This window comes from Aspergillus sydowii, assembly GCF_001890705.1.
Source record: "Aspergillus sydowii CBS 593.65 unplaced genomic scaffold ASPSYscaffold_4, whole genome shotgun sequence".
Taxonomy (NCBI): Eukaryota; Fungi; Ascomycota; class Eurotiomycetes; order Eurotiales; family Aspergillaceae; genus Aspergillus; species Aspergillus sydowii.
In genome coordinates this window covers 1,267,648-1,292,276 of record NW_024467862.1, presented here as the reverse complement: position 1 = coordinate 1,292,276, position 24,629 = coordinate 1,267,648, and the positions used below count along the sequence as shown (strand labels likewise).

Here is a 24,629-nt window from a genome sequence, read left to right as displayed (position 1 = left end):
GACAGTGAGGTGATATTAAGAAAAGAAAGAACGCTTCTCCTATCATAACAACCGTCGCCATGGACCTCCAAAAGAGCACGAATAACGCCAACAACTCGCCCCCAATGCGTTCAGATGAGCTTAGGGCTAAGTCTGACTCTATACAAAAGCGGACAGAGCTACTGCAACGCTAACCGAGCCCTACAAGAGCCTCAAGGGGCGTATACCCGCAGACGCAGCTCAGATACAAGCATTATTCCAACGACAACTTCTCGTACACTCGCTTCTTTCCCTGCTCATGTTGAAGGGCGTCAACCATGGTTCCGCCACTCGGTGCTATAGCAACTAACCACACCACCACTCGAAACCATCATGCACCGAGAGCCTACCTGCCTATGTGAGGTATAATCTCACGCCGGCTGCTTTTCCATGGCAACATATATTTTGAATCCTGAATTCTCAGGCTGTATAATGAGCTCGTGGGTTATGTCGGGTTCTGAGATGGGTGCTATGAATGAGTACAGGTAAGTCGAGTAGGCATTAGTAAACATTCAGATATTACGGTAAGTGACTATTTAATTATAGCCAATTAACTGGATTGGATCTCTCCTATCGTTCTTCAGGTTGTAATCCATCAATTATCTCTACTGTAGCTGGTACTGTCAGAGCCGCGAGGTAAACAAAGGCCAAATTAAACATGATGCGTATGATTTCTGAAGCCCTACATGTACGGTACTGTAGCTTATATTATCAACTCGTGACTCCAATTATATGTAACAGCAAAGATTTTCAATAGAAATAGGTATTAGGTACTTCGGCCGCAAGCCTAGAGGCTGAAGGCCGAACGACAATGCAAAACACGCTCATTCAAAAATGAAGATGCTAGAAGCCATCACGCTATCCACACGACCTGAAGCAAAACCCAAAGGACAAAGAATTTGGTAGTAGTAGTTAATGAGATGTATCGATAATCCGAAGGAATGGGAGCGCATCAGGTCAAGATCAAGGTCAAGTGCGTAATTCATGTTCATGTTCATGCTCGTAAGTCAATGTCAATAATGTCCAAGCCCCACCCAGTCCCAACCTCATTACGCCTGATGCAACCGAGTATTATTCATTTATTTCCATCCGTGCAGCTGAACCACGTGGAGAGTATGTACGGTAAACGTTGTCGTAGCTAGGTAGTCATCATTCGATCCGTGGCGGACTCCTCGATTTCTTCCCTGAAGGACTTAAACTAGCTCTGAATATCGTGCGCGAGTTGTTAGCAAGAGAACGAAGGGGCACTGTTAGAAGAGGGAACCGTACGATCTTCGCCGTTCACCTTCCTTCCGGAATGTCTCAATTATTTTGGCGATTTCCTTGCGGCCCGAGCGTGCATCTACTCTCCATCCACCCAAGCTCATGCTAACTTTCTCGTTGGAATTGGCCCTAAGTAATCGTTTCAGGAGAAGGTGCCGCATGCTCAAGCAGACAAACACGCCGCAGTCGCTACCGTTCTCCTGTATCGGTGAATCCTCAAGGTTAACGAACCGGATTGGACGGTTAAGGAGAGCGCCAAACTTCATCGTGGCTGTCTTGGCCTCCCAATAGTTTCCTGGTGGTAATGAATCATAGTGGAATGCTATGCCATCTACTATCGAGATCAAAAGGAGGGACCAGTGCGTGCCACCTTCGGCTTCCGAAACATTTCGGCAGTCGTTGATGGGGAGGAAGACGTGCGTCGTGCGTGAGAAGTCTGGTAACGCCTCACGCAGTGAATGTGGATTTGGTGTCTGCAGGATCATAAAGGACATGCTCGGTCGGAGAAGAACAATGTTGGATGACTTGAACTCTGTGAGAAACTCGCGCTCCAAGTACCTAGGATAATCAGTCACGGTGACGAGTCAGTGCAGCGCCCATTCCGAACTTACTCCTCCCAGAAAGATATAATCTAGTAGCAACAAGTCAGCTTCCGCAATTACTGCAGTAATATGTTTTGTCTGTCAGTCACACGAACATTATCTGTAAGCCAGTCATCCTTGAGAGATTGTAAATCGCCTCTTGTCACTAAATTCGCGGAGGCACAAAGGTCAGTAATAGCCCTTCCATCGTCCGAGGTGGAACGGTGCGAAGTCCACAAACATACACCTGATATCATGATCTATGAACTCCGATCTAGTCAGAATACATCATACCCACACTCAATTGACACAAACACTCATCGAGACTCACAGCTAAGGTATGCATCATCCGGATTCAACTATACAACTCATTAATACCCATCCCAACACACAATGGGTTGCCCATCAGAGGAAAAATACATACCGTATCCCCAAATCTTCTCATCCTCTTTTGGAGCTTCCCTAGCCCGCCGTCCCGCATCGTATCCGCGGAACCCGATTCCCAACACGCAGGGCTATACTGTCTATACCAGCAAGCAGGTAGCTCGCCTGGTCTGGGCTGGGGTGATCTGATCTAGTCTCGGCCGGCTGGGATGAATCGTCGACGACGAAAGGGATGATGTTTCAGCCCGTATCAGGGTCCAAGCGGCATATATATACGGATAGGAGAGCTGACCGATGGCGATGGTGACTCGAAAGTAACGACCTCGGCGTTGAGATAGTCCGCTAGGGTCCGTTCGTTGGAAAGTGGCTCGTGGGGACCTGGGTGTACAAGGCAATCGGGGGACGGAGATGAGCTCGGTAGGTCAAAGCGTCGCTTTGAGTGTTTACTGTGAAGGTTCGAACGAGGAGCCGAGGATGAGGTTATAGCCGTGAGCGATTGACGGAGCGTCGGCAGTGAGAGGAAGCATGGGGGAGAAGAGTAGAAGAGTTCCAAGGTTGCCTGCTTGTGACAAATGGTGATCGGGCTACCGGCGGGCCTGCCACAGTGCCATTCTGGGGAAAGTTGTGGCGCAGTCACTGGCGGAACCGCGGAAGACACTGACACACGTCATCTGATCATGGCTCTAAGGCTTTAAGGCTGAACTGCAGAATACTACGACATTTAGGCACTGATTAGTGATTACTATAACATTCTTTTAAAAATAGAACACGAGATGGAAGTTACAAAGCAATTCTTATTGTTGTCAAGGGGTATCTAGATGTACATTTCACGGCCATCCTCGCGGATATGCAGCAGTATCTTCTTCCATCAAAACGGCCGAAAAGCAAACACCGGCTCCGTAGAGCAAAAATCCATAAACTCGCTCGCCAAACGTATTAAGCTCGAAAAAGAAAAGCAAACAGAAAATAACCGGACATTCTGCCAACCACTGGTCCAAGCCACTTCACGGTTTCGCAAAGGAAAACGCAAGTTGAGGACAGTCATTATCAGAAGTAGCTAGTCCCGAGGTAATACTGTGGGGGGGAAACAACAAACACGATCATCAAACGTCGTGAAAAGATCCAGTCTGAGGATCGGGGCATAGGAGTAACTCCGTGGGCCATTAAAGATCGAATTTGAAAGCCCAGTCGGAGATCCCGGAAAGAAACTTGAGGAAGCAGGAGGGTAATTCGGGCAAGGGGTTGAGCGTCATGTATAATATTTCACATGACAAGCAAGGTTGATAAAGGATACACCTCATTCCGAAAGCTTGGCAAAGTGTTTGTTCCATATCCAACCAACTTGGTGAGTTGAGTCATCTTGATTCTTTGCTAGCCATAGTTCACCTTTCTCGGCGATAACATCGAAGATCTCACCCGCAACATACGTGAGATAAGGGTATCCAGCTTCGCGACGGGCTCGGTCTATATTGAATTCGTAGATACTAGCCGCAAGAAATAAAACCGCGGGCTGTTTGGTCGGGTTGGATTCGGCGCCGGAAGCCTCTTGAGGGTTATCCGACATGGGCATTGCTGAAGAGAAGAATCCCGAATATCGAGCGGCAGGCGACGAAGGTTGGTTCTCATCCGCTGTGCTTTCGTTGTTTGAAGATTGTATAACGTCCCCTAGGAATGGAGAGTCGAGGCTAAGCCTAGGAAGACGAGGGAAAGTTTCGGTGCTCGACTGTCCCGGAGGCACAGATGTAGCTGACGAACTGTTGATTTGGTGCAGCACTTGAGTTCTGGGCAGTTCGGACGACTCGGTCCCCGGTCGGCCGGAGAAAGCTGAGTCGGCGCGATGGCGGCCAAAAGACACTCGGGATTGGTTGTCAATGTCGGGTGACTGGAAGGAATGATTGCTAGCGCTAAAGTCATGAGAGACTTTGGGCGACTCTTCCATTGCCCGGGTGCTAGAACTATGCGTTGTTGACGGCCGACGAGGAGAGCCAACACCCTGTGCTGTGGAGGGCGTGTTAAAGTTGACAAGATTGACCGAGTCTGCGAGCAAGGATCCATTGCAAATTCCAAGAGAGAGCACTTGCGCCTCCGAGAAGTTAAACCGCGTTGTCCAATCATCGATGATTTTCTGGACGTTCTCGGGGAAGGCGTCAATCAATGGTCCGATCTTTTTCTGTAGAACAATGAACCAGGTGGTCTGGATTTGGATAAAGTTCTTCAAACACGCCTCCATCAATTTGGCCGTCAAAGAATAGAGTTTCGGAAGTTCATCTTTGAGAGTTTCGTTGAGGGCAACAAACTGATCTGCCTGCTCGGCAGTCTTTTTGTCGGGTTTATCTCCTCGAGCGGTAATGCCTTTGAACCGAGCATAGTCCATAAGGCGCTTGTCGCGTTTCTTCATGACCTTCTGCGGACCTTCATGGAGTTTGAGTAGTGTAACCATAGGCTCAATCACACTCTTTCTCACAACATCGAGCTGTAAACCCAGATTAGCAAAGGATCGTCCCTAGTCATCATCCTTCCAATACTCACATGTTCAGGCAAGGTCCCTGCCATAATGTCTTGAACAGAAATCTTGAAAACGCGCCATTTCCCCTCCAGCTCAGGATAGCTGGTTTGAAAAACATCAATGAACGCTTCAATGGAGGAAACAAATTCGAGGAAACGCTCCATGGACTCCTGAGTCTCGCGAGTGTAGGTTTCAGCGTCGCGCATGACTACCTGTAGCTGGAAGAAATTGTCGCCGAATCTCTGGGCTAGAGAATCGTAGTCTTTATCAGCAACCATGTCAGACAGGCCTACTTGCTGTCTCAATTTCTCCGTGCGACGACCAAACGCTTTAGAGAGGCCAATTCTAACGTCAGATTCTTTCCTCTTTCGTCCTACAACTTGGCCCACCACATCTGCTCGTCTCTTCATTTCGTTGATACGAACGGAAATACTGGTAACCTCGTCCAAAGCCTTCACAAGTAAGGCATGGTCTGGGTGGTCCGACGGCGTCGAGTCGAGCAGTTCCGATATCAAAAGAGGGTATTTCAGGATTCGTTGCACTGGCTTGACAAGTAAAGAATCCAAATCCCAAGCGCTCGTAAGATCTGATGCCCATTCTCTGCACTCATTCAACCAGATCGACACATTTGTGCTCTGCTGGAGTACTTGAAGCTTTTTATTGGCAGCATCGTGGTTTTTCAGATACTCAGCATAGACCTTCTCCATATTAGCGATATGGGTCATAAAGGCCTGACCAATAGAGGTCGTCCTGTCCTTCTCCAATTCCGTTGGTACTACTCCCTCAGATGTTTCTGGGTCGTTCTTGGAAGCGTGAAGAGTCCGCCCACCGCGCTTGCTACTCCAGCGTTGCGATTTAGGCATGACATACACACTCTTGGCTGCCTCTTTCAGTGCGTCTTGGAAGAGCATAGAGAACTGCACAATTTGGTCGGAATTGGCAAAAAGGATTTTGATGTCGTCTGCAGAGAGGTCCAAGCAGGAACTTGAAGTTCCTTTGTAGATATCGTCAACGACCTTCATATCTCTTCCAAATGTGTATTCAGTATCGACAAGCTCCTTTATTACGTGTCGTCGTTTCTTTAGGCGGCGCTGATCAGGAGAAGGGGATGATGAAGTGCCAGGGCGAGGCTGTTCCACGCTCGAAGGTACTAGCGAAGTCGCGGATGAATCCCTCGCTTTGGGCGACGATGAAGTCGTATGCCGTCTAAGCGAGTCCTCGCTGCTGCCAGCGCTGTGAACTGGACCAAGCGGTGCGAACGTAGTGGATTCCGAAGTACTCATGGGCTGCTGGGTAGGAGGAATACTGCCGACACGCTCCAGCGGTTCTTGAAAGACGCCGGTGTCTGTTTGCGTGGTCGTTGGCGGTGGTGGAGGTTCGTGGAGAGGCATTGGTGGGACACTAGGTTCTTCGGGTGCGGGCTCCTGCGGTGACTGGATATTGATAGCTAGACCAAGACCTGTATTACCGTCTTCGATGTGCGACAGTTGCGAGTTCGAGGTTGCAAGCGTTGGTGTTGGCGCACTATCATTTTGCGGGCTTGTATCATCGGTTTGATCCTGCCGCGCGGGGGCATCATCGGCAGCAATCTGCATCCAGTCCATAATTGATGGAGATGCATGTTCCCAGTCATCTCGTAGAACTAGGCTAGCGGAATGAGAGTTTCGATGCGACGCGGGGACCGCATCAACCCTAGATACCATTACAGGTTCATCAGCCAAGCTGTCTGTCCCCCCATCCGCCCGTAGATCATTTGTAGGTGGGCGTGGTTCAGGGGAGCGGCGAACATCAAGTGGGAGAGTGTGATCTCTGCCACGAGCAAGCTCCTCCAAATAAAGCTGCGTAATCTTCTTCGAGTCCCAACCACCAAGTTTGGCTAGACTTGGTGTTTTTGCATGCCCCTTCGTCTGACGAGTACTCGCATCGTCTTGCGTTGGTTGGTGTCCCACGCCGGTGCTATACTCTGGGGGACTAGTGTCGTGTTTCCCGGCGTCGGACGGAGTCATCGAAGAAGCAGAGCAAGACTGGGTCACCAGCTCACTGTTTTCTGGGGATTGGTGCAATTGAGACAGGTCATCTCCGCTTCCATCACATTGGTCGTCGGTGGAATGTTGGTGACGCAAGGATGAAGACCACGAGCCCATACTCCATCTGTTCGATATGTCGCCAGCATTCGGGTTACGCTGTGCATAAAGATCTGACGTCTCTCGAGTTGTTCTACCGTGCATAGCACCATCGAAGGCCAGCTTGTCTCTTAGCAAAATTGGAACGGGTTCCTTCTCGTCGTTGTCAGAGAAACCATATTCCTGTTCGTCACATGAGGAGCTGCTGGGGCTCGATTCACGGATGCGCATAATCTCGCTCAAAAGAGTCCTATGAGAGGTATGCACATCCTGTTGCGATATCGCGGTCTGCGGTTCCGGATCGAAAGTAGTCACGGGAGAATCCTCAGAGCAAGAAGCTGTAGAGGACTCTGGGGGCATATCGGTGGGCTTTGAGCTCCCTAAATCCTCCTGGGCTAGGATGGGATGCCCTAATGTGGGTGAGTCCATCGTCGTAGCGTGGGAGTTATCGTTCGGAACGTTGGTGTTGACATGAAGTTGCGGGAAGGCCTCTACACCCTCCTTGTCGGGCGTTTCATCCTCGCAAGGTTCCGTGGACTCTTCTATGACCGTCGTTGTATCATCTGGCTGGGGGACAGACTCTGGTGCCGCCGGTTGCTGCGCACTTTGTTTGGGTTCATGTGATATATTACCGTTGGGTTTTGAGAGGTTTTCCTGAACGGAAGCTCGACGGCGAAGCTCGGCTGCTTCTTCTTCTCTCCTTTCATTCTCTTTAACCGTACGGTTGAACGCCTGCTGGATTTTCTGGCGTCGAGTTGCAAAGTCGACGTTACCCAGTTCGGGTAACCTTCGCTCCCGTGGGCGTGGATTTCGCACTTCTCGCTCGCGGTGGATCTGCTTTTGAAGATTTGACACAGTTTCTCCGACTCGTGACCTAGACGCAGCGGTTGAATTGTGCGAAACGGGTTGGCGAGGTCGAGAACTGCGCAAGGGGGGTGACTTCTTCGGAGGTGGTGCAGCTATGTAGGCCTCCAGTAGGGGACTCTTTTCGGGAAGTTTCGTCCGGGAGCGACCATAGCCCATTTCTCGCCTTCCGCGAGTTGGGGTTGGCGTAGTAGTTGTGGGGAAAGCGGGTTGGCCATGAGAAACCAGGTCTCCGGCAGATTTCGGGGACGGCTTGGGGAGACGGCTGAGGCCTTTGGGTGGAATATGAGTTTGTGTGTTGTGGCGGATGGGTGAATGAGCTTTCGGGGACGGTGAGGAATCGTCTGAAGGGGCAGGTGAATTAAGGCGGCGGGAAGACACTGGAATGCGCGACTTGGAATGCGGGCTGTCCATGGACGTTCGCGAACTAGGATGCAAGGGGGCGGGAACCGCCATGTCAAAATCGAACGGATGCGTATTCACACCCACCGGTGAATTCCCTGGTATATCACTCCTTGTTCGTCGATGCCGACTCGAGTTTTCCCCCGTACTTACTGCTTCTAAGAAGGGTGTGCGTCCTAGATACCACGCTGTTGGGGTCAAAGGCGTTGCAGCCGATGATGAATCGAAAGAATCTAGATATGCAGGGTTGGGAGTAGCAATGCTTCCTTCAGAACCTCGACGTCGCAGGTGCGATGGGATCTCATATCCCTGAAAGTCTCTGTCGATTGAGAGCAACTCCCCGAATAAAGGCCGTCGCGGAAGCAAATTCGATGGCTGGTGATTACCCAACGAGCCGTTATTCAAGTTCGTTGTGTTCAATACAGGCAAAGCGAAATGTGATTGAGGATCGCGGCCTAAGTCTCCTGGCGAGTCCCGCCGGGGTGCTGTTTGGTTCCGCGTTATCGAGCTACCGGTGTCTCGCCTGCGAGACGCCGCCCTAGGTCGTATGCCGTGGTCGATCGGAGCAGGGCTAGAAGCCCTGGACTGCTCTCGGGATGCGGGGGCGGATGGGATGGGGACGGGGAGGACGTGATCGACGTTGTTATTAAATTTGTTGATTAGGTCTTTGAACGAGGCTTGTTTGGGGCGCGCCGTCGAGGGCCGCACGGGCGAAGGACCGCTGGGAAAATCAGACTGGCCCAAACGAGAGGTGTCTGACACTGAGCGGTATTTCCCCAGGTCTAAACGTGACAGGCCCAGTGACTGGGTAGGCACCGATGCCACTCGAGGTTGTGAAGTATTCACAGAGCGGACGTCCACAGCGGGGTTGGGCGTTTTGGACTGTGAGCCACCTGCTGCTCGGATCCCAGGGTCATCCCCCGGAGGCAATGTAGGTGAATGGGAGCGATAATACTCGTCAGGGTCGGGGGAGGATCGATGTTGGTGATTGTTAGGATAGCCGTTCGGAGCAACGGTCGCGGGTAACGCAAAACGTTGTGGATCTGAGACACCTTCCTGGGTAGTATATGTCGTACCTGACCGGGGCGAAGTCGGACGAGGGGGTGAAAGAGTCAGCGAAGGGTCGTGGGCGCCATTATCGGAAAGAGCGTCATAAAAGCGATCGGTTGTGCTGGACAAGGAGAGGCGCGGAGATCGGGGAGGGCCAGCGTCAACGAAGCCAGAAACGTGTTCGACATCACTGCCGGACATTTTTCATGCTTGGGCGAAACCTTCTTTTTTCGAATTATTTTCAGTTGAATTTTGTTTAAATTTCGCCAGAGAGGATCCCCCAGACAGAAATGGTTGGTGGAGATCGCTTCTGCTCAAGGATGCTAGTCTTGCGATGCGTTGTTCACGGCTAGTAGCCACAGTGTCGCAGATGGACCAGCCAGAACTACAAGGCAATCGTCACCGGGTAGCACTACCCCAATACGGCGTCATATTTGAAATCCACGCAAGATCACCAAGCTCCGACGGGGTGATCTGAGGTCTGTGACCCGAGAAGACGCAGCGAGTATTGACGTGCAGCAATTCTAAGGACAGGGCCAAAGGACGGTGTGGAGAGGTGCGTGGGATGGCGACAGGTGATAAGGCGGCCTGGAGGAAGACGAAGACGCGCGGGACAGTGATGTTTGCAGGCGTCAAGCAGGAGGTCGAGCAGTAGCGAGTTGTGGTGAGCAGGGGGTGAGGAGCAAGCAGAGACGCTGAGGGGGAGTTGTCACAAGCGGGCCGAGAGGGTGAGAGGGGCTTATTGGAGGGCAAGGTAAAGTGGTTGGATCGGAAGCCAGGAACAATAATGGCGGCAATAATCGTCAGAATCGCCGGGGTAATTATTATATTATTGTTACTGTTATTATCGAGGGAGTGCAAGGGAAAGAGGAGGACGAGAGAAGCAGAAGACGGGCAGCCAGGATGGAGATACGTACTTCATCGTCACTGGCGAGCTCAACTCTGGAGCAAAGGCATGGAGCGAGTGGGCCACTACAACAGCCCTGCCTCAACTACTTTTCCTCATCGAGGACTACGTCTCGTTACAAGCGTGGTATCCATGTCCAATCCCTCCCGAGTCCACACGCTCGCCAGTGTTGGCGCAGGGGTTTCACCTTCAAACCATGATCGCCAGGACAGCCCTTCCAGCTGCGAGAATAATTAGACGCAGCGCCTCACCTCAGGATACTATCTGACTCCCAGCCTCGAGGGAGCCGACAAAGGATCTTAGACCCGGAACTCAATCGGGGTGGTGTGTTTCTTTGTTTGACTCCCCATTGGGCGTCGCTGAGTCCACTGACTCTGCAGTCCACAAAGAACTGAGGCCTAATCGCCGATCCACGTACGATCATCTCACGAAACTCGAGCAAATCGACTACTACTGAGTCAACGAAGAGTGTCATTTAGTCTCAAGCCTCAACACTGAGTGATGAGTCCATCAAACCAGGCACGAAATCCAGCAACTGCGGTGTTCTGGAAGGCCGACTGATTGGACATTATCCATTGCCGGCGTTCCACTCTTCCTGGAAATGCGATCCATCCATTTCTGAAGCTGGCGCTGTCAGAGCCTAGAACCTGAAGCCACGATAATTCTCGGCATTCAAGTTGCTTCAGGCACGGGGTAGCGAAGATTTGCCGATGCTGAATAGTTTTTTATTGTTGCCTCATGCTGGGACCTGATTGACCTCGACTAGTCTCCCGTCGAGTCTTGTCCGCGTCTTGGTGTGAACTTGTGATCGATAACCAACAATGGCCTTCAATCTGACTCCTCGTACATGTGACGTCTGGATTATTTCATTCATCCATTTCCAATCTCCAGATACTAACGTCCCATGGTCGAGTGGCTTCCTGCCCTTCTCGTAGAAGATCATCCATCCCCGATCCTTGGGTGAGGCCAGGAACAGTCGTCACGGCCGCAGTTCATGGCAGGCCTGGACCAGCGCTGCGGTGGGGACTCTGCGTGTGGCCGCCGGTGTTTCCAGGGATCTGGGATCTCTAAAATTAATATTATTCCTTTCGTCAGGCACACAATAATATAATAATATCATTGCAATTTCCAAGCAATCGCGCGTCAGAGATTTCCTTCAAGAAGATTCTTCCGGGTGTTCTTCGGTGGATTCGGTAACCACACGGATTTGTGTTTAGCTGCGTCGGCGGCCCGCGGAATGGAAAGTTTCTTTCGAAGTTTCTTGCACCTGCGTCCGTGACAGAAAACGGGTGAAGTTTCTGCTCGTCTCTCGTTCTCAGCCTGCCGCCCAGGACTCAGGAATATTACATAGTGCTGCGATGTGACCTGTAAGCTTGGCACGCTGCGTTGTCACCTCTTGTTCCATAAGCCAATTTCCGCCTTTCCGTACATTCATTCCACTGCACCTGATAGATGTTGCAGATGTTGGAAATAAACTTCGTGATGCCTCGATTGAAGCCGACGAGATCATCATGCGCTAGCAATGCATTTCTTCGTTCTAGTTATCTTTCCATACTTGCCCTCGTTCCCTTGCCGCGGCAATAATCAGTAAGCAACAGACTAAGTGCTTATCGGCTTCAATTGTGTGACTATATCGCCAGTCGACGCCTCGCCCGTGGCAGGTATCACAGTCGGCATGGCAGATGGTGCTCTGTTTGTCGGTCCATAAACCCTCGATTCCATTCTCATGGCAAATTATGGGTACAGCTAGGCGCAAATTTGTGCCTGATTACACTACCAGAGCCAACAGCGTAGTGCCTACCTACAGTAGTTAGCTTCTTCTATCAGACTCCAATCAGCCGCCGCTACGTGATTCCAATGGGATATCACCTCCCCAACACCAACCCCATCCGACAGGAGTCAAAACAGACGGAGTAGGAGCTCTCCGACCCTGCAACTCGGCCGGCAGATGTTTGATCACAAGCCGGGTCCAGCCGTCGTTCGCCGTACAGGAGCCACATGTTTCCAGGACCCAGGCGTACGAGCCCGCAGTCTTGAATCAATTTAAGTGGTCTGGACAAGCTTGCAGGAGGAGAATTCCTCTGAAACTCCTGCAAAGACCCAATAGTGGGTGGGTCACTGTATTGGATCGGGTTGTGTTGCAAACTTGCTTTGCGATATGGACCTGCCTGTCCCTGCATGAACAGGACCCTGGAGGCTGGAGCCCTCTTGAGGCACGGAGCGTGGAACTACGGGGTGGGATTTCAGAAGCTGAGGAAGACGTCTGGTAAATCCACTCCCGCAGACCAATAGTCTTCTGTTTCGTGATTATGCTGGCGGAGAATTGTTTCGTCGGGACCAACGGCTATAGTGTTGACATGCCGAAACAGTTCAAACTTCAAAACAACTCAAAAGCCAATTCCGTGTTTGCGGGCTGAATCTATCGAAGTAAAGCTGATGTTGTTAGAATTGAATTTAAGGGTCTGAAACTAGTTTGATTATAAAAGGAGCAAATAAAATTGTGGATTTTTCAGATGCCCTGGTGGTTCTAAGTAGTAGTTATATAGCTCCGGCCTATCTTAACAATAGTTTCCCAGAAACGCGACCAGCATCATCCTTCTCGCATTCTCGACCACTTAAACAAAGTGAACATTATATTATTCTCTGGAAATCCAAAATATCGCTAAAAGCTTTTTGATTGACTCACATTTCGTGAATGAAAAAAGCCGGCCTGGATGTTGATCGCGGAGCCAAAATTGAAGATACTACTTACTGTGCTTCTCCTGCAATCCTCAACATTAGTTTGCAATTGACCTCATGCAACACAGGTTGCACAGCAGGAAGATCTTTATTCGAGCCTTTATCTAGCAGCACCCTGATTTATTAAAGGACAATGCGGCAATACCTGAAGGTTGCAGTTCTTTGAGCTTCCCCTTCCCCTCGCGTTACTCGCGCGTTTCTGCGCGTCGCACTCAGCACCCTTCCCGGCTCAACTCACAACATATGGTAGCCGCGAGAAGCTGAACTTAATTATACCTCATGGAATGAGTTTCAGGTATTTCTCTTGCTAAACCATGGGTAGAAAACGCAAGAGACCCGTCAAAGACAACCCAACGCGGGCGAAATCATCACCACAACAACCTTCAAAAATCTCACCAAACCACTTAAAAACCAACGGCAGCCAAGCCCCCGGCACGGCTGAGATATCCCATCCGGTAATTTCCCTGTACTACCGGCAAGTGGTGACATTGCGGCAGTACATCCTGCAGCGCATACCGAGATCGTCCAAGTCGCGTCGACGCAGAATTGCAGCGGTGCGTAGCGGCGATGTAGCGGGGACCCTCAAAGATCCAGGCCCCGTGCAGACCCAGAACCAAGACCTAGCTCATATCCTAGATACGACTCTGGTTGGGATATGGGAAGAGCTGCCCCCTACGCGCAGCCAGGCGCGACGGCAGGATTTAGCTGCGTTCTCGCAAGCGCAAAGTGCAGTTGCGAGTCAGCTTGGTACTGATACTGGACCTGCGAGTCCGCAGTCTGAGGTACGATATCGATATCTCCCGAACTTTGATTCACTTTCGACGACGGCTAATCTTGGTTCTTGATCAGGTTGTGGATTTTGTAATCGCGTCGGTCTTCGCTCACAGAGACATCTTTCAGGGTAGACCGGAAGATAAACACCTTCTGAGCCACGGATACAGGCGGGCGAGTCGTGGGATCCTCTGTACTATCCCTAATGTTGAGTCTTACTACCCCAACAAGAACGTCCGAATGCTTAAGCAATCGCCGTGGCCGGAAGTTCTTGCCTTGTTGGGAGGCAATGGTGACGAGATTATGTTGAAGCTTTTACTTGACTGTGGACTTTTTGTGGCTGTAGATGCGAAGAAGGGCGTCTATTGCCAAATAAGTGGTGAGTTATTAGCTGAATGTTTATGCGTCTCTGAGTGTTAACTTTCAATCCAGGACTCCCGCTGTCAGGTCTTAAGCCCATACGAGCCTCGCCAGAGAAGGACCATGCCAACGGGGCTGATAAAACCTCGTCTGTTACAAAGGATCCTGCTGCTCAGGGCTCGACTGCTCAGGGCCCGACTGCTCAGACCAGATCGAACACGAAGCACTCAAGCGCCGGGGGAAATGGCAATCGTCTAAAACCTAACGCGATTGTATTTTGCCGTCAGCGTATGCTATACGCCCGTCCTCAACTAGGTATAAAGGGCAAGATCGTATTCGGCCTACCAAATCGTGAGTGAAGCCAATCGAGACGACCAAGACAATTAGCTGACGAGTCTGTAGACGTTCTCAGCCGGTTTCCTTCATCTAAATCGCTGCAGCACACTGTGCATGTGATGAAGTATGTTTTTCCGCGACAGTTTGGCCTCCATAATGTATGCAAAGCTTGGTCAAACTATCGTGATAATCCTTTGTTTAAAAACTATTCCTCTCGAGAGGACGAAATCGCCAGCAAGGAAGGACTGAGACTTACTCGACACCAACAACGTGCGGATACGGGTGGAACTGATTGGGTTACTTCTGAGCAGCAGGGGTCGATTAAGATACCAAGAAGGCTTCGAGGAAGAGCGCTAGAGCTGGTGCGCCAGCTGCAAAACAGACATCGGCGTTGTTTCTATAATAGCCTTCTTCGATACTACTGCTCTGAACAGGTATGCAAACCGTCCCAGAAACTTGAACGAAAACTAATCATTATAGCTTTCTGATCATTGTACCATGGGACCACCCAGCACTGAATCTGAGGCGACATCTACTGCCGAATTTTCTGGCTCAGGCCAGCTTATAACTCAGCCCTCAGTCGCTTATCCGGACACGCAAAACTCTCCTCGGGCCACCAATATGCTCTCGACAACCAATTCTGGGAGAAAGCGCAAACGACGAGGTGCTTCTAGGCCAAAGGTGAACTTGACTGATCATGCTACTCCAGCCGCGTCTATATCGGCCTTTTGCCGAGCCGTCATTCAAAATCTGGTTCCAGCTGGGTTCTTCGGGACCGGTGAACAGGGCGCCATCCACCAGAACATCATTCTCCGCCATGTCGATAGGTTTATACACATGCGTAGGCGTGAAAGTCTGAGCCTGCATGAGATCTGTGCGGGTATAAAGGTGCGGCAAGCCAACTCTTACCATAGGTGCAACTGCTGACTAGTTGTAGATCACGCAGATACCTTGGCTTGAACCTCACAACTTTAGTGATAGACCATCAGAAGACAAGATCTCAGCTTCTGACCTGCAGAAACGAAGAGAGCTGTTCCATGAATTTCTGTACTATCTGTTCGATTCCATATTGCTCCCCCTCATTAGGGGGAACTTCTACGTGACCGAATCACAAGTACACCGACAACGCTTGTTCTATTTCCGACATGACGTGTGGCGCCGTCTTACCACACAGCCATTGGCGAATCTAAGGGCTTCCATGTTCGAGGAGTTGACGCCGATTAAGGCCCAAGAGTTGTTGTGTAGTAAGAAATCACTTGGGTACGGCTCGTTAAGGCTACTCCCTAAGTTGACGGGGATCCGGCCAATCATGAATTTGAAACGGCCTACCCAAGTCAAGAGTGGCTGGGGGCGCCAGGCGCGATATAGCTATGTACAAAGCGTGAATTCGGCAATCGCGCCTGTCCACAACATGCTCAACTACGAGAAAACTAGACGCGGCGATATACTTGGTTCGGGTATGCTTTCCGTCAAAGACATTCACTCTCAACTGAAGGGGTTTAAGAAGTCCATGGTCAATAGGGGGTTGAACTCGCAGACACCTCTTTATTTTGTCAAGCTAGATATTCAATCTTGCTTCGATACCATACCGCAGCAGAGCCTAGTGCGTCTTATCGAGAAGTTGGTCTCCGAGGAAGAGTATAACTGGATGAAATACGTGGAGATGTGCCCCAGAAATGAGTTTGGGGACATGTGGCAGGCACATAACCAGGGAGTACATAGCAAGCCATGGAGGAAATTTGCTGAGAGATTCGCCTCGATAGCTAAGCCAGAGCATCTAGCAGATGCTATTGCTGGTGCAGGTGTGGTGGGGAAAAGAAACAGTGTCTTTATCGACACGACAACCAAAAAGAAGAACTACAGCAGCGAGGGGTTGCTTGATGTTCTCAACGAGCACGTCCAAAACACTCTCGTTAAGATAGGAAAGAAGCTCTTTCGGCAACGGAACGGCATCCCGCAGGGTTCTGTGATGTCCAGTCTTCTTTGCAATTTGTTCTACGCAGAGATGGAGCGCAACGAGCTCGGTTTCCTACAGACGGACGACGCCCTCTTTCTCCGGTACGTCGACGACTTCTTACTCATAACCTTGGATTCCGGTATTGCAATGGACTTTCTACGAGTGATGCTCAGAGGACAACCGACATACGGAGTCTCTGTCAACCCAACAAAGAGCTTGGTAAATTTCGCGGCATCCGTAGGCGGCATGCAAATCCCGCGACTCGTCGACACGTCGCTCTTTCCCTACTGCGGGTGTCTCATTGAGACGCGAACACTGGATATCTTCAAAGACCAAAACCGAATGCTCGATGGCGCCGAGTCAGCAGCTGCCGCGCTAAGTGACTCCCTAGTCGTCGATTCTGCGCGAAACCCCGGGCGGTTCTTCCACCAGAAGGTCCTCGGATCGGTCAAGCAGTCCCTACACCCGATGTACACAGACACTGCACACAACTCGCTGCATGCCGTCCTCCTAAACATATTCAAGGCTCTTGTGGGCGCCGCGATGAAAATGTACCGCTATACCCGGTCCCTACCCGCCCGGGCGCATCCACGCCCTGAGGTCGTGGTGCGCACCGTCCGTGACGCAATGCAGCTGGGATATCGACTGATTCGAGGCCAGCATGAGCGTTGCAAGGTTACCTACCATCAGATGCAATATTTGGGGGCGGCGGCGTTTCAGTTTGTGTTGGGGCGGAAGCAGACACGGTATGCGGGCGTGCTGTGTTGGCTTGACGGGATGATGACAGAGGCGCTGGAAAGCAGCCCAGGGAGCGGCGCGCTGTTGGCGCAGGTAGTGCGGACGGGGAATCTCACCTACGGGGGGTGGCGCTTTTGACATTGCGGTCTCCTTACCGCTCCAAAATAGAAACATGGGCGGCCGGACATCTACGGTGGTGCCGATGGTACGCAGGGCAGAGATACTAGTAAGCAATAATGAAGGGATCAAGGGATCGAAGAGGGATGGAGCTGGATTTAATGCAACTAACACAATTAGTAATAATGAAAGATGCCAGTCCTCAATCTTTTCAGCTAATAATAACCGCGACGTTCCATGGTAGATAGCCGAGATGCAAGAAATTTGTGGGATGGGATGGCATTCCCACGGAACTGCCGTAAGTGGACGAGCAGCGCAGTGGACAAACAGGAAAGGGGGTGGCAATTCCATAGAACAACAAACACAATGTAGTTCCTCCTTGTCCACGACCGGTAGACCAGGGCGTGTTTCTATGTTTCCATCCTCGCTTTGCAACTCGCAAGGCTCGAATTATCGCTGGAGTCGAACAAGCAAGCCCGCACGTGTGGATATGCGGTGGCGTGCCTTGGAACAGCCGCTCGTTCCTTCATCTCAACAATGGAAATAACGTCGCGACTCCGCACTGAGTTGGCCCCTAAACTGGTTTGATGCTGATCACCGCGCGCAGCAAATGAAAAGCAGAGCAGCCAGTGTCTGGACCGCGATCGTCCACGATCATTGGAGAGTTGAACAAGCCTCAGGCATCAGTGCACTACCGGAGACCGTAGTAGACCCTTAGTCCCGTCTGCTGCGTTCGGCTGAGAACCTGGAATGGACTGCGCTCGGTGATGGAATCATCTCCCGCTCCCCATTCTTCGCTCTTTTCGTCCCTTTCGTTGCTTTTTCACGACCTCTTTTGCTCTTCCGTCTCGATCCTGTCTTTCGCTTGCGTCGTCGACCTTCCTTTCTTTTCTATCTTCCCGACCTCGCCGTCTCTACTCTCGCTCTCCATCCCACTCGCTCCTCCCTTTTTCTATCTATCTCTTTCTTACCTCCCACCCCTGTTCACCCTTCGCAACTCTGGTGGCTGCATAACGCGCTGGAAATCGCAGTCCTGGATACCAGTCCTGGTTATTGACTGGTGATTAATGGCCCTGGGCCTCCTTGTGGAATATTAATATAACGACGCTGTTGGGACGCTCGAGTCCCCCGTCAGACCTTCGTTTTTGTTGCTGCCGGTCCGCATTTTTCTCTCCCCCCCCACAACGCGATCGATCGCCTCTTCGACGACAGCATACCGCTACTACAATTATACCTCTACTGTATTACAATAATTATAATACACCCAGTCCGGCCGCACCGCTGAGTCGAGGCTCGAGACTACATTACCGACCGTTATGACGGCTGTTTTCACCGCACCGAATTCCCCACCCGAACTCTCGGGGTCCAAGTCCTCCAAGTCCTCGTCTTACCGATCCTCCTCGCGCATGTCTAGCCCCGACGGGGCCTTTACAGATGTTGGGAACTTTGAAGAAATTGGCCTAGAAGATGAATCTGTGTCATATATGCAACCATCTGTTCCCTATGGTCGAGCACCCGGGGTCGCGCGGGCCTCGACAGCGAGGATGCTCGCCAAATCACCGTCCACGAATACTCGCGATCTAATCTCGAACTCCCCGAGAAGCCCCTACCCATCCCAGACACGTCCCGGTCCAAAGCTCATGACTAGCTCGCGTGACTTGCAAACCCCGCGACCGTCATCGAAGACTCGTCGTAATCGATCTGCTTCACCTCTCCGACCCTCACAGGGCATCGCCTCGTCCCCTGCAGCATCAACACAGACTCTATCTCCATCGCCCGCTAATACTCTATCTCTTAACCGAAAACCGTCGTGGCAGCGCAACCGCAAGTCGCTGAAGGAGCTGGAGGAAGAATATCATGATTCAGATGACGAGCTTCCGGAAGATGCCAGCTTATGGAACATTCCTATTTCCCCACGGCCAGCTGAGGACCGTGCCCCGTCCAGAGACCACAGCCCAAACCGGCAGAGTCCTGGGCCTCGGCCGTTCCCTCTATCGCATTCGGTCTCTGAGGCCTCGGTTGCAACGCCTGCTCAATTATCGCCCGCTACTTCTCGAGCAAATCGACAGATGGCCCGATCTAGCTCGGCTGGTCCCGAACGTGGCCAGATCTCACCTCGCAACCCGCGCCTCTACTCTTATAATAGCATGATGTCCGACCTGTCCGAGGAAGCCAAGAATCTTACCCAGGCTCTGGAATTTCACGCCGACGAGAATGATCGCAAGCGTGGAGATAGCCTCCAGAGCGGAACTTCCTCGCTGAGGTCTAGTGATGAATCGAAGCGGGACTCCAAGGCCGCAATTGAGTTGCCGCCTGTTCAAAAGTCCAATATCATGATCGACCCGTTGCCCATTAGTAAAGAGAAGGAAAAGGTTCTTACGCGCACCCGTCCCAGTTGGCTTCCTCCAAAGGATCAGAAGGAGGAAAAGCGGCATCTCAAGGAATATAAGCGAATGATGGAACAGTCTCGGGAAGCAGAAAAGCGTAAAGCCGCAAAGGCGGCTTCAGCCAAATGCGAACGAGACAACACCCGCGATACGCTTCAGCAGATTTGGGATGACTACGTCTATCCTAACTGGACAAAAGCCATTGGCGAAACTCGTACTCGCGAGCTGTGGTGGCGGGGAATACCATCACGTATCCGAGGATCGACCTGGAGTCGTGCCATCGGGAATGAGCTGGCTCTGTCTGATGAATCGTTCAACAAAGCCCTCAAGCGAGCTAAAGATGCTCGTGCCAAGTCTGAGGGCGACTCGGGCGAAAGTAATAAAAGACTGATGGAGTGGTTTGATATGATCCGGAACGATGTTTCGAATGCTTTCCCGGAGCTGAACCTCTTCCAAGAAGGCGGCCCGCTGCGGGAAACATTGGTCGATGTGTTGGAAGCGTACTCGATGTATCGGAGTGATGTGGGATACATGAGAGGTCTTCATGTTAGTCTTCCCCCACCATTACAGACAAGTTTACTCTCAAGCTAATAATTCGCAGACCATTGCCGCGCTCCTTGTGCTTCAATTCCCAACCCCTTCGTCCGCTTTCTGCGCTATGGCGAATGCGCTTAACCGACCTCTGCCCGTTGCATTTATGACTATGGACCGCGGAGCAGTTGGTCGCACTTACTCGTTGGCGTCCACGACGCTTCGCTACAAATTCCCACGCCTGGCCACCCATCTCTATGAAACTCTGCGTCTATCGGACGAGGAAATATTCGAAAACATGTTCCAGTCGCTTCTCACCAACGGCCTTGACCTAGAGCGTCTCAGCCGTGTCTGGGACTGCTGGGTCTTCGAGGGTGACCGCATCATGATTCGTGCTGCCGTTGCAATTCTCGGCTGCCTGCAGACGCAACTGTTTGGCTTCACCAAGCCGGATGACCAAAGCCGTCTTGCAGTTAAGAATATCCTTGCCTGGGGACCTCACGACGTGGGAGCCCGGCCTAAGGAGCGTCGTAGTGCGCCTGCAGCTCCTGTAGCCGGATTTGGAGGCGGACTAGCTGGAGCGGGCGATTACTGGATCCTGTCATCTGCCGGTGATGAGGACGGATTCATGACTGAGATGCGAGAGGCAGGCAAGGTGCACTCGCAGGCATCATGATACTCTTACCCCTCATTTATATACTCCCTAGTATACGAGACTGGAACGAATACGAGTCTCAAGCATCGCATGATTGGTTGCGAGGACTTGACTGTAAATAACCTACTGTATGAAGCATTTTTAATCCACTTTTCCATGAAATAGTTTCTCGTAAAATAGGTAACTAGATTAAGCTCATTGGGCAGTTCGTAAACCTGCAGTCTTAGCATTTGCTTGTCCCGGCCTGCATAATGATATATTGCTGAGTCATCTGTATAATGACATCATCTATCGATAAGGAGTCAAGCATTATCACATGACAGCGAACTTCCGCCCGCAAACAGCAACAACACTAAGATCGACCCAAAGCGATCACGAGTAGATCGATGATATCCAGACTACGCAACAATGGGGTTGAGATCAAACAATCAAGAGACAGCGGCTCGAGCCGGCCTCAGTCCAATTGGCATCATTATTCCTCCTTAGCTCTCTGCTTATGCTCACTTTCTTGATTGAGATTTGAAAGGCTGCTTCCGGGGGACCCGGAAAGAAGGCTGTGCAGTGGACCCTTTCTTTTTCTGTCTCCCCTGTTCGCCGGGCCATCCATCGCCTCCCAAATCAAATCCTTGAGTCCTCTTTTCCCATCTTTTCCCTCGGCTTGTTTCGTATTCGTTTTCATTGTTACTTATATATATTGTTATCGTCATCCTTACCTATTCCCTGTTCCCCCCGGCCCTGTCCTTGCTTGGGATGTCTCGCCATCCACCCGACTATGTATTCCTCTCGTCGCCCGGATGCAATCACCATCCCCCACGATGCCCGTATCGGCCACAGCCCCAATGCCAGTCCCAATGTCAATAGGTATCCCACCGGCGCTGTCGGCGGGGAGTTGAGCGGAGACAGCCCCTCCGACAGCGAGGATGCGGGCCCCCCCAATCCCGCCAACATGGCTGACGAAGCCGAAGCCGACGACGTAATCGGTGTCAGCATGGGCTATGACCAGAGTCGGCTGAAGTCTCGATCGACGCCCGCAGAAGAGAAGACGCGCATTATGGAGCGCAATGGCGGCTTCTTTGAGAACGAGGGCATTTTTGCGCCGGATATTACGGAGGAGCCGGAGGGGTTGACGGACGATAGCGGCAATAATAATGTTTATAGTGATAAGGATGAGGGGCGAGCTGGGGCTGGAGTCACAGCGGGTGGGAAGGCCTCTACAACTCCTGCGCCGATCAAAGACGGTCAGGGACACGGACCCCGAACGAGCTTTACGAGGTCGCTTTTGAAGAGCACCCTGCCATTAAGGCCGCGCGCGTGGTCAGGAGATGGCCATACGGGCAGCCGGCTGAAGAAGTTCTTTCCGTCGTTGCACTTGAGGACCAGCAGCTTGGTGTCGGTGTCCAGGACTCGCTCGCGCAGTTGGTCGTCACGGCTCAATTTGGACCAGGATGGGGGTAGTGGTGGTAATACTGGTGGCCGTGGTGAGGGTGGTGTGTCCGCAGTGCCTCGGTCACCGCAGCGTTCGCCGGAGCCTACTGCTAATTCACCATCATCAAACGGTACACAGATTGCCACTGATACCGCTCCTGCGGAGGATCCGATCGGCGAACTGAGGCCGCTGCAGGCCCCGTCTGCGAGCACTCGCGGCAAGCATTCCTTCGTCGGTTCGAATCCAACCCTGCGCCGGTCGTCCTCGGACCATTCGTTGTACCTGCGGGCTTCGTCTACTGCATCGTCGCTTGAGCATCGCCCTCAGTACGAGCATATCCATTCCCAGACGAACAGCCGGTTCAAGGCCATCAAGGATACCTTGCAGGATTCGAGCAGTCGGCTTCTGAGCATGCCCACTCTTCATTTACAAGATCTGCGCAGCGATTGGGGTTACAGACAGTTTCTCTCTGATGCTTCCCACCGCAGGGCAGAGACGGACGAAACAGGCGCTTCGGCAGGGTTAGCTCCGCCGCACGAGACTCGTGCATATCCCGAAGACCAGCCATCGAATTTAACGATGCCATGGGCGAAGTCGCCTCGCTCGAGCGTGGCTGCAACATATCCTATCCTCTATGATGCCATGAGCGAGCTAACTGGAGACGTGGTGGTTATGGGTGGCTATCGGGGTTCAATCCTACGCTCGGCTAAGCCACCACACCGGCAACTCTGGGTTCCCATGAAGGTCGGACTTAACCTGCGAAAGGTGGACCTTGAGGTCGGTTTGACACCTGAAGACGAGGAACGCATGGAAGAGAGCATCATTCCAGACGGAGTGCTTTCGCACGTTGGCCCGGTTGATATCTGTCGACGACTGCTCAAGCGGCTGCAGAAGTGCGAAAATACCGTCCGCGGCGACTTGCGCGTCCACAACTACGGCTATGACTGGCGACTTAGCCCTCATCTCCTCTCGAAACGCTTGATAAAGTATCTTGAGGGTTTGTCCTGCAATGCCCCTGACGTTCCGCCGCACAAGCGAGGCGCATACGTGATTGCTCACAGCCTCGGCGGCCTAATCGCCCGGCATGCAGTCAACCAACGGCCCGAGCTCTTCGCAGGTGTCGTTTATGCTGGTGTCCCGCAACACTGTGTCAATATTCTCGGGCCTCTCCGCAATGGTGACGACGTCCTCCTCAGTTCTCGCGTCCTAACCGCGCAAGTCAACTTCACCTTTCGGACGAGCTTCGCTCTCCTCCCCGAAAAGGGCCACTGCTTTATCGACAAGCGCACAAAGGAAGAATACCGCCTTGACTACTTTGACCCAGATACTTGGGACGAATACCGCCTCTCCCCTTGCATAGCCCAGCCTCTACCCGTGCCCACTTCGTCAAGCGCCCTCAACCTTCCTCTCCGCAAGCGCTTTTCTACCATCCTGTCCAACTCCTCAGCGGACGACAACACAGACCTAGACGGCTTCACACCTGATCACTCCCCCACAGTGACCAATGGCAGCGGAGGCGGCCACAGTCGCAACAACTCCTCGACGACCGCAGCAACCGGAGCAAACAACTTCAAACCTCTTAACCACCTTCATCCAAAGGGCGAAGGCCTCCCCGGTCCTACTACAAACCCGAAGGGTTCATCCTCCACAACCCCAAACACCCAACCTATCACCCTCCACCCAGCCGCCGCGCGAGAGTATCTCGAGCGCACACTCGCAGAGGTCCAGGCCTTCAAGCACGAAACCCTCCATAATGACGCCCACCAGCAGAGTAATAAGTACCCACCCTTCGCGGTACTGTACTCCAAATCCGTGCCAACAGTGTACGGTGCTCGCGTCGCTTCTCGCGAGGCTATCAAGTACGCCGATGCGTATGACGATCTGGCTTTCGCCGCTGGTGATGGGGTCTGTCTTGCTAGCGCAGCGATGTTACCGCATGGGTATAGAGTGATTCGTGATGGTATGGTCAAGTCTGACCGTGGCCATGTGGGCCTGCTAGGTGATTTGGAGGGCGTGGGTGCATGTTTGAGGTCGATAATTAAAGGACGGAAAGAAGGGGTTGGGATTGATGGATTCCCTCTTGCTTCGGAGTATTGACGTCTATTTATGCTTACACTTATGTCGAATGAATGTCCATGATTTATGGGGTGGGATTGTATTGTGTGGTATGGTCCTGGCGTCGGCGTCAGAAGTCGGTGCTGGTGTTTTAGGCGGTTTGTCGATTTGTTATTGATACCCTGTCATATACATATATACGGACATACTATATGTACATACCTATAAATAATATTGTTATTATTATTGTATATCTACGCAGATCCATATTACTTTACAGAATGTGTTGGTTGAAGGACGTTTGTCTATATCAAAATCTGCAGAACGAAGTCCTGGTCAGCAAGTTAGTCCGAACTGTATATGCTATACCCACTTCATGCAATCCTAACACTTCTCAAAGCATAAACATGGACACCTACAGAAAAAAGCAGACAGATCCAGCATATATAAACAACCCAG

The 24,629-nt window shown here is 51.7% G+C and overlaps 4 protein-coding genes across 4 annotated transcripts; 3 read left to right on the top strand and 1 right to left on the bottom strand.

Annotated features, from left to right (window-relative positions):
* Positions 1 to 1,268: 1,268 nt before the first annotated feature.
* On the bottom strand, positions 1,269 to 9,392 carry ASPSYDRAFT_149283 (putative Rho guanyl nucleotide exchange factor; the record flags this gene model as incomplete). Its single annotated transcript, XM_040841887.1, has 8 exons — positions 1,269 to 1,839; positions 1,893 to 1,912; positions 1,979 to 2,028; positions 2,194 to 2,221; positions 2,287 to 2,386; positions 2,555 to 2,805; positions 3,589 to 4,719; positions 4,776 to 9,392. 8 exons carry the CDS (start codon positions 9,390 to 9,392, stop codon positions 1,269 to 1,271), a joined length of 6,768 nt encoding a protein of 2,255 aa, XP_040703573.1.
* Positions 9,393 to 13,151: 3,759 nt separating this feature from the next.
* On the top strand, positions 13,152 to 17,137 carry ASPSYDRAFT_120517 (telomerase reverse transcriptase; the record flags this gene model as incomplete). The annotated part of the gene is made up of 6 exons (XM_040840409.1): positions 13,152 to 13,619; positions 13,687 to 13,987; positions 14,041 to 14,319; positions 14,356 to 14,738; positions 14,986 to 15,192; positions 15,242 to 17,137. The coding sequence occupies 6 exons, from the start codon at positions 13,152 to 13,154 to the stop codon at positions 17,135 to 17,137; spliced, it is 3,534 nt and encodes a 1,177-aa protein (XP_040703572.1).
* Positions 17,138 to 18,414: 1,277 nt separating this feature from the next.
* Positions 18,415 to 20,848, top strand: ASPSYDRAFT_200644 (putative TBC domain protein). Its single transcript, XM_040843783.1, has 2 exons — positions 18,415 to 20,049; positions 20,105 to 20,848. Exons 1-2 carry the CDS (start codon positions 18,433 to 18,435, stop codon positions 20,708 to 20,710), a joined length of 2,223 nt encoding a protein of 740 aa, XP_040703571.1. The 5' UTR covers positions 18,415 to 18,432; the 3' UTR covers positions 20,711 to 20,848.
* A 225-nt stretch (positions 20,849 to 21,073) lies between these two features.
* ASPSYDRAFT_44156 (uncharacterized protein) lies at positions 21,074 to 24,466 on the top strand. The gene has a single exon (XM_040846802.1). The coding sequence runs from the start codon at positions 21,462 to 21,464 to the stop codon at positions 24,210 to 24,212; it is 2,751 nt and encodes a 916-aa protein (XP_040703570.1). The 5' UTR covers positions 21,074 to 21,461; the 3' UTR covers positions 24,213 to 24,466.
* The last annotated feature ends 163 nt before the right edge of the window (positions 24,467 to 24,629 follow it).

Excerpts from the sequence above, each read along its gene's own strand:
- ASPSYDRAFT_200644 (XM_040843783.1), top strand. The coding sequence starts at position 18,433 with ATGACGGCTGTTTTCACCGCACCGAATTCCCCACCCGAACTCTCGGGG. Across the intron at positions 20,050-20,104 it reads GATACATGAGAGGTCTTCAT|ACCATTGCCGCGCTCCTTGT; the intron begins GTTAGTCTTCCC and ends AATAATTCGCAG.
- ASPSYDRAFT_44156 (XM_040846802.1), top strand. The coding sequence starts at position 21,462 with ATGTATTCCTCTCGTCGCCCGGATGCAATCACCATCCCCCACGATGCC.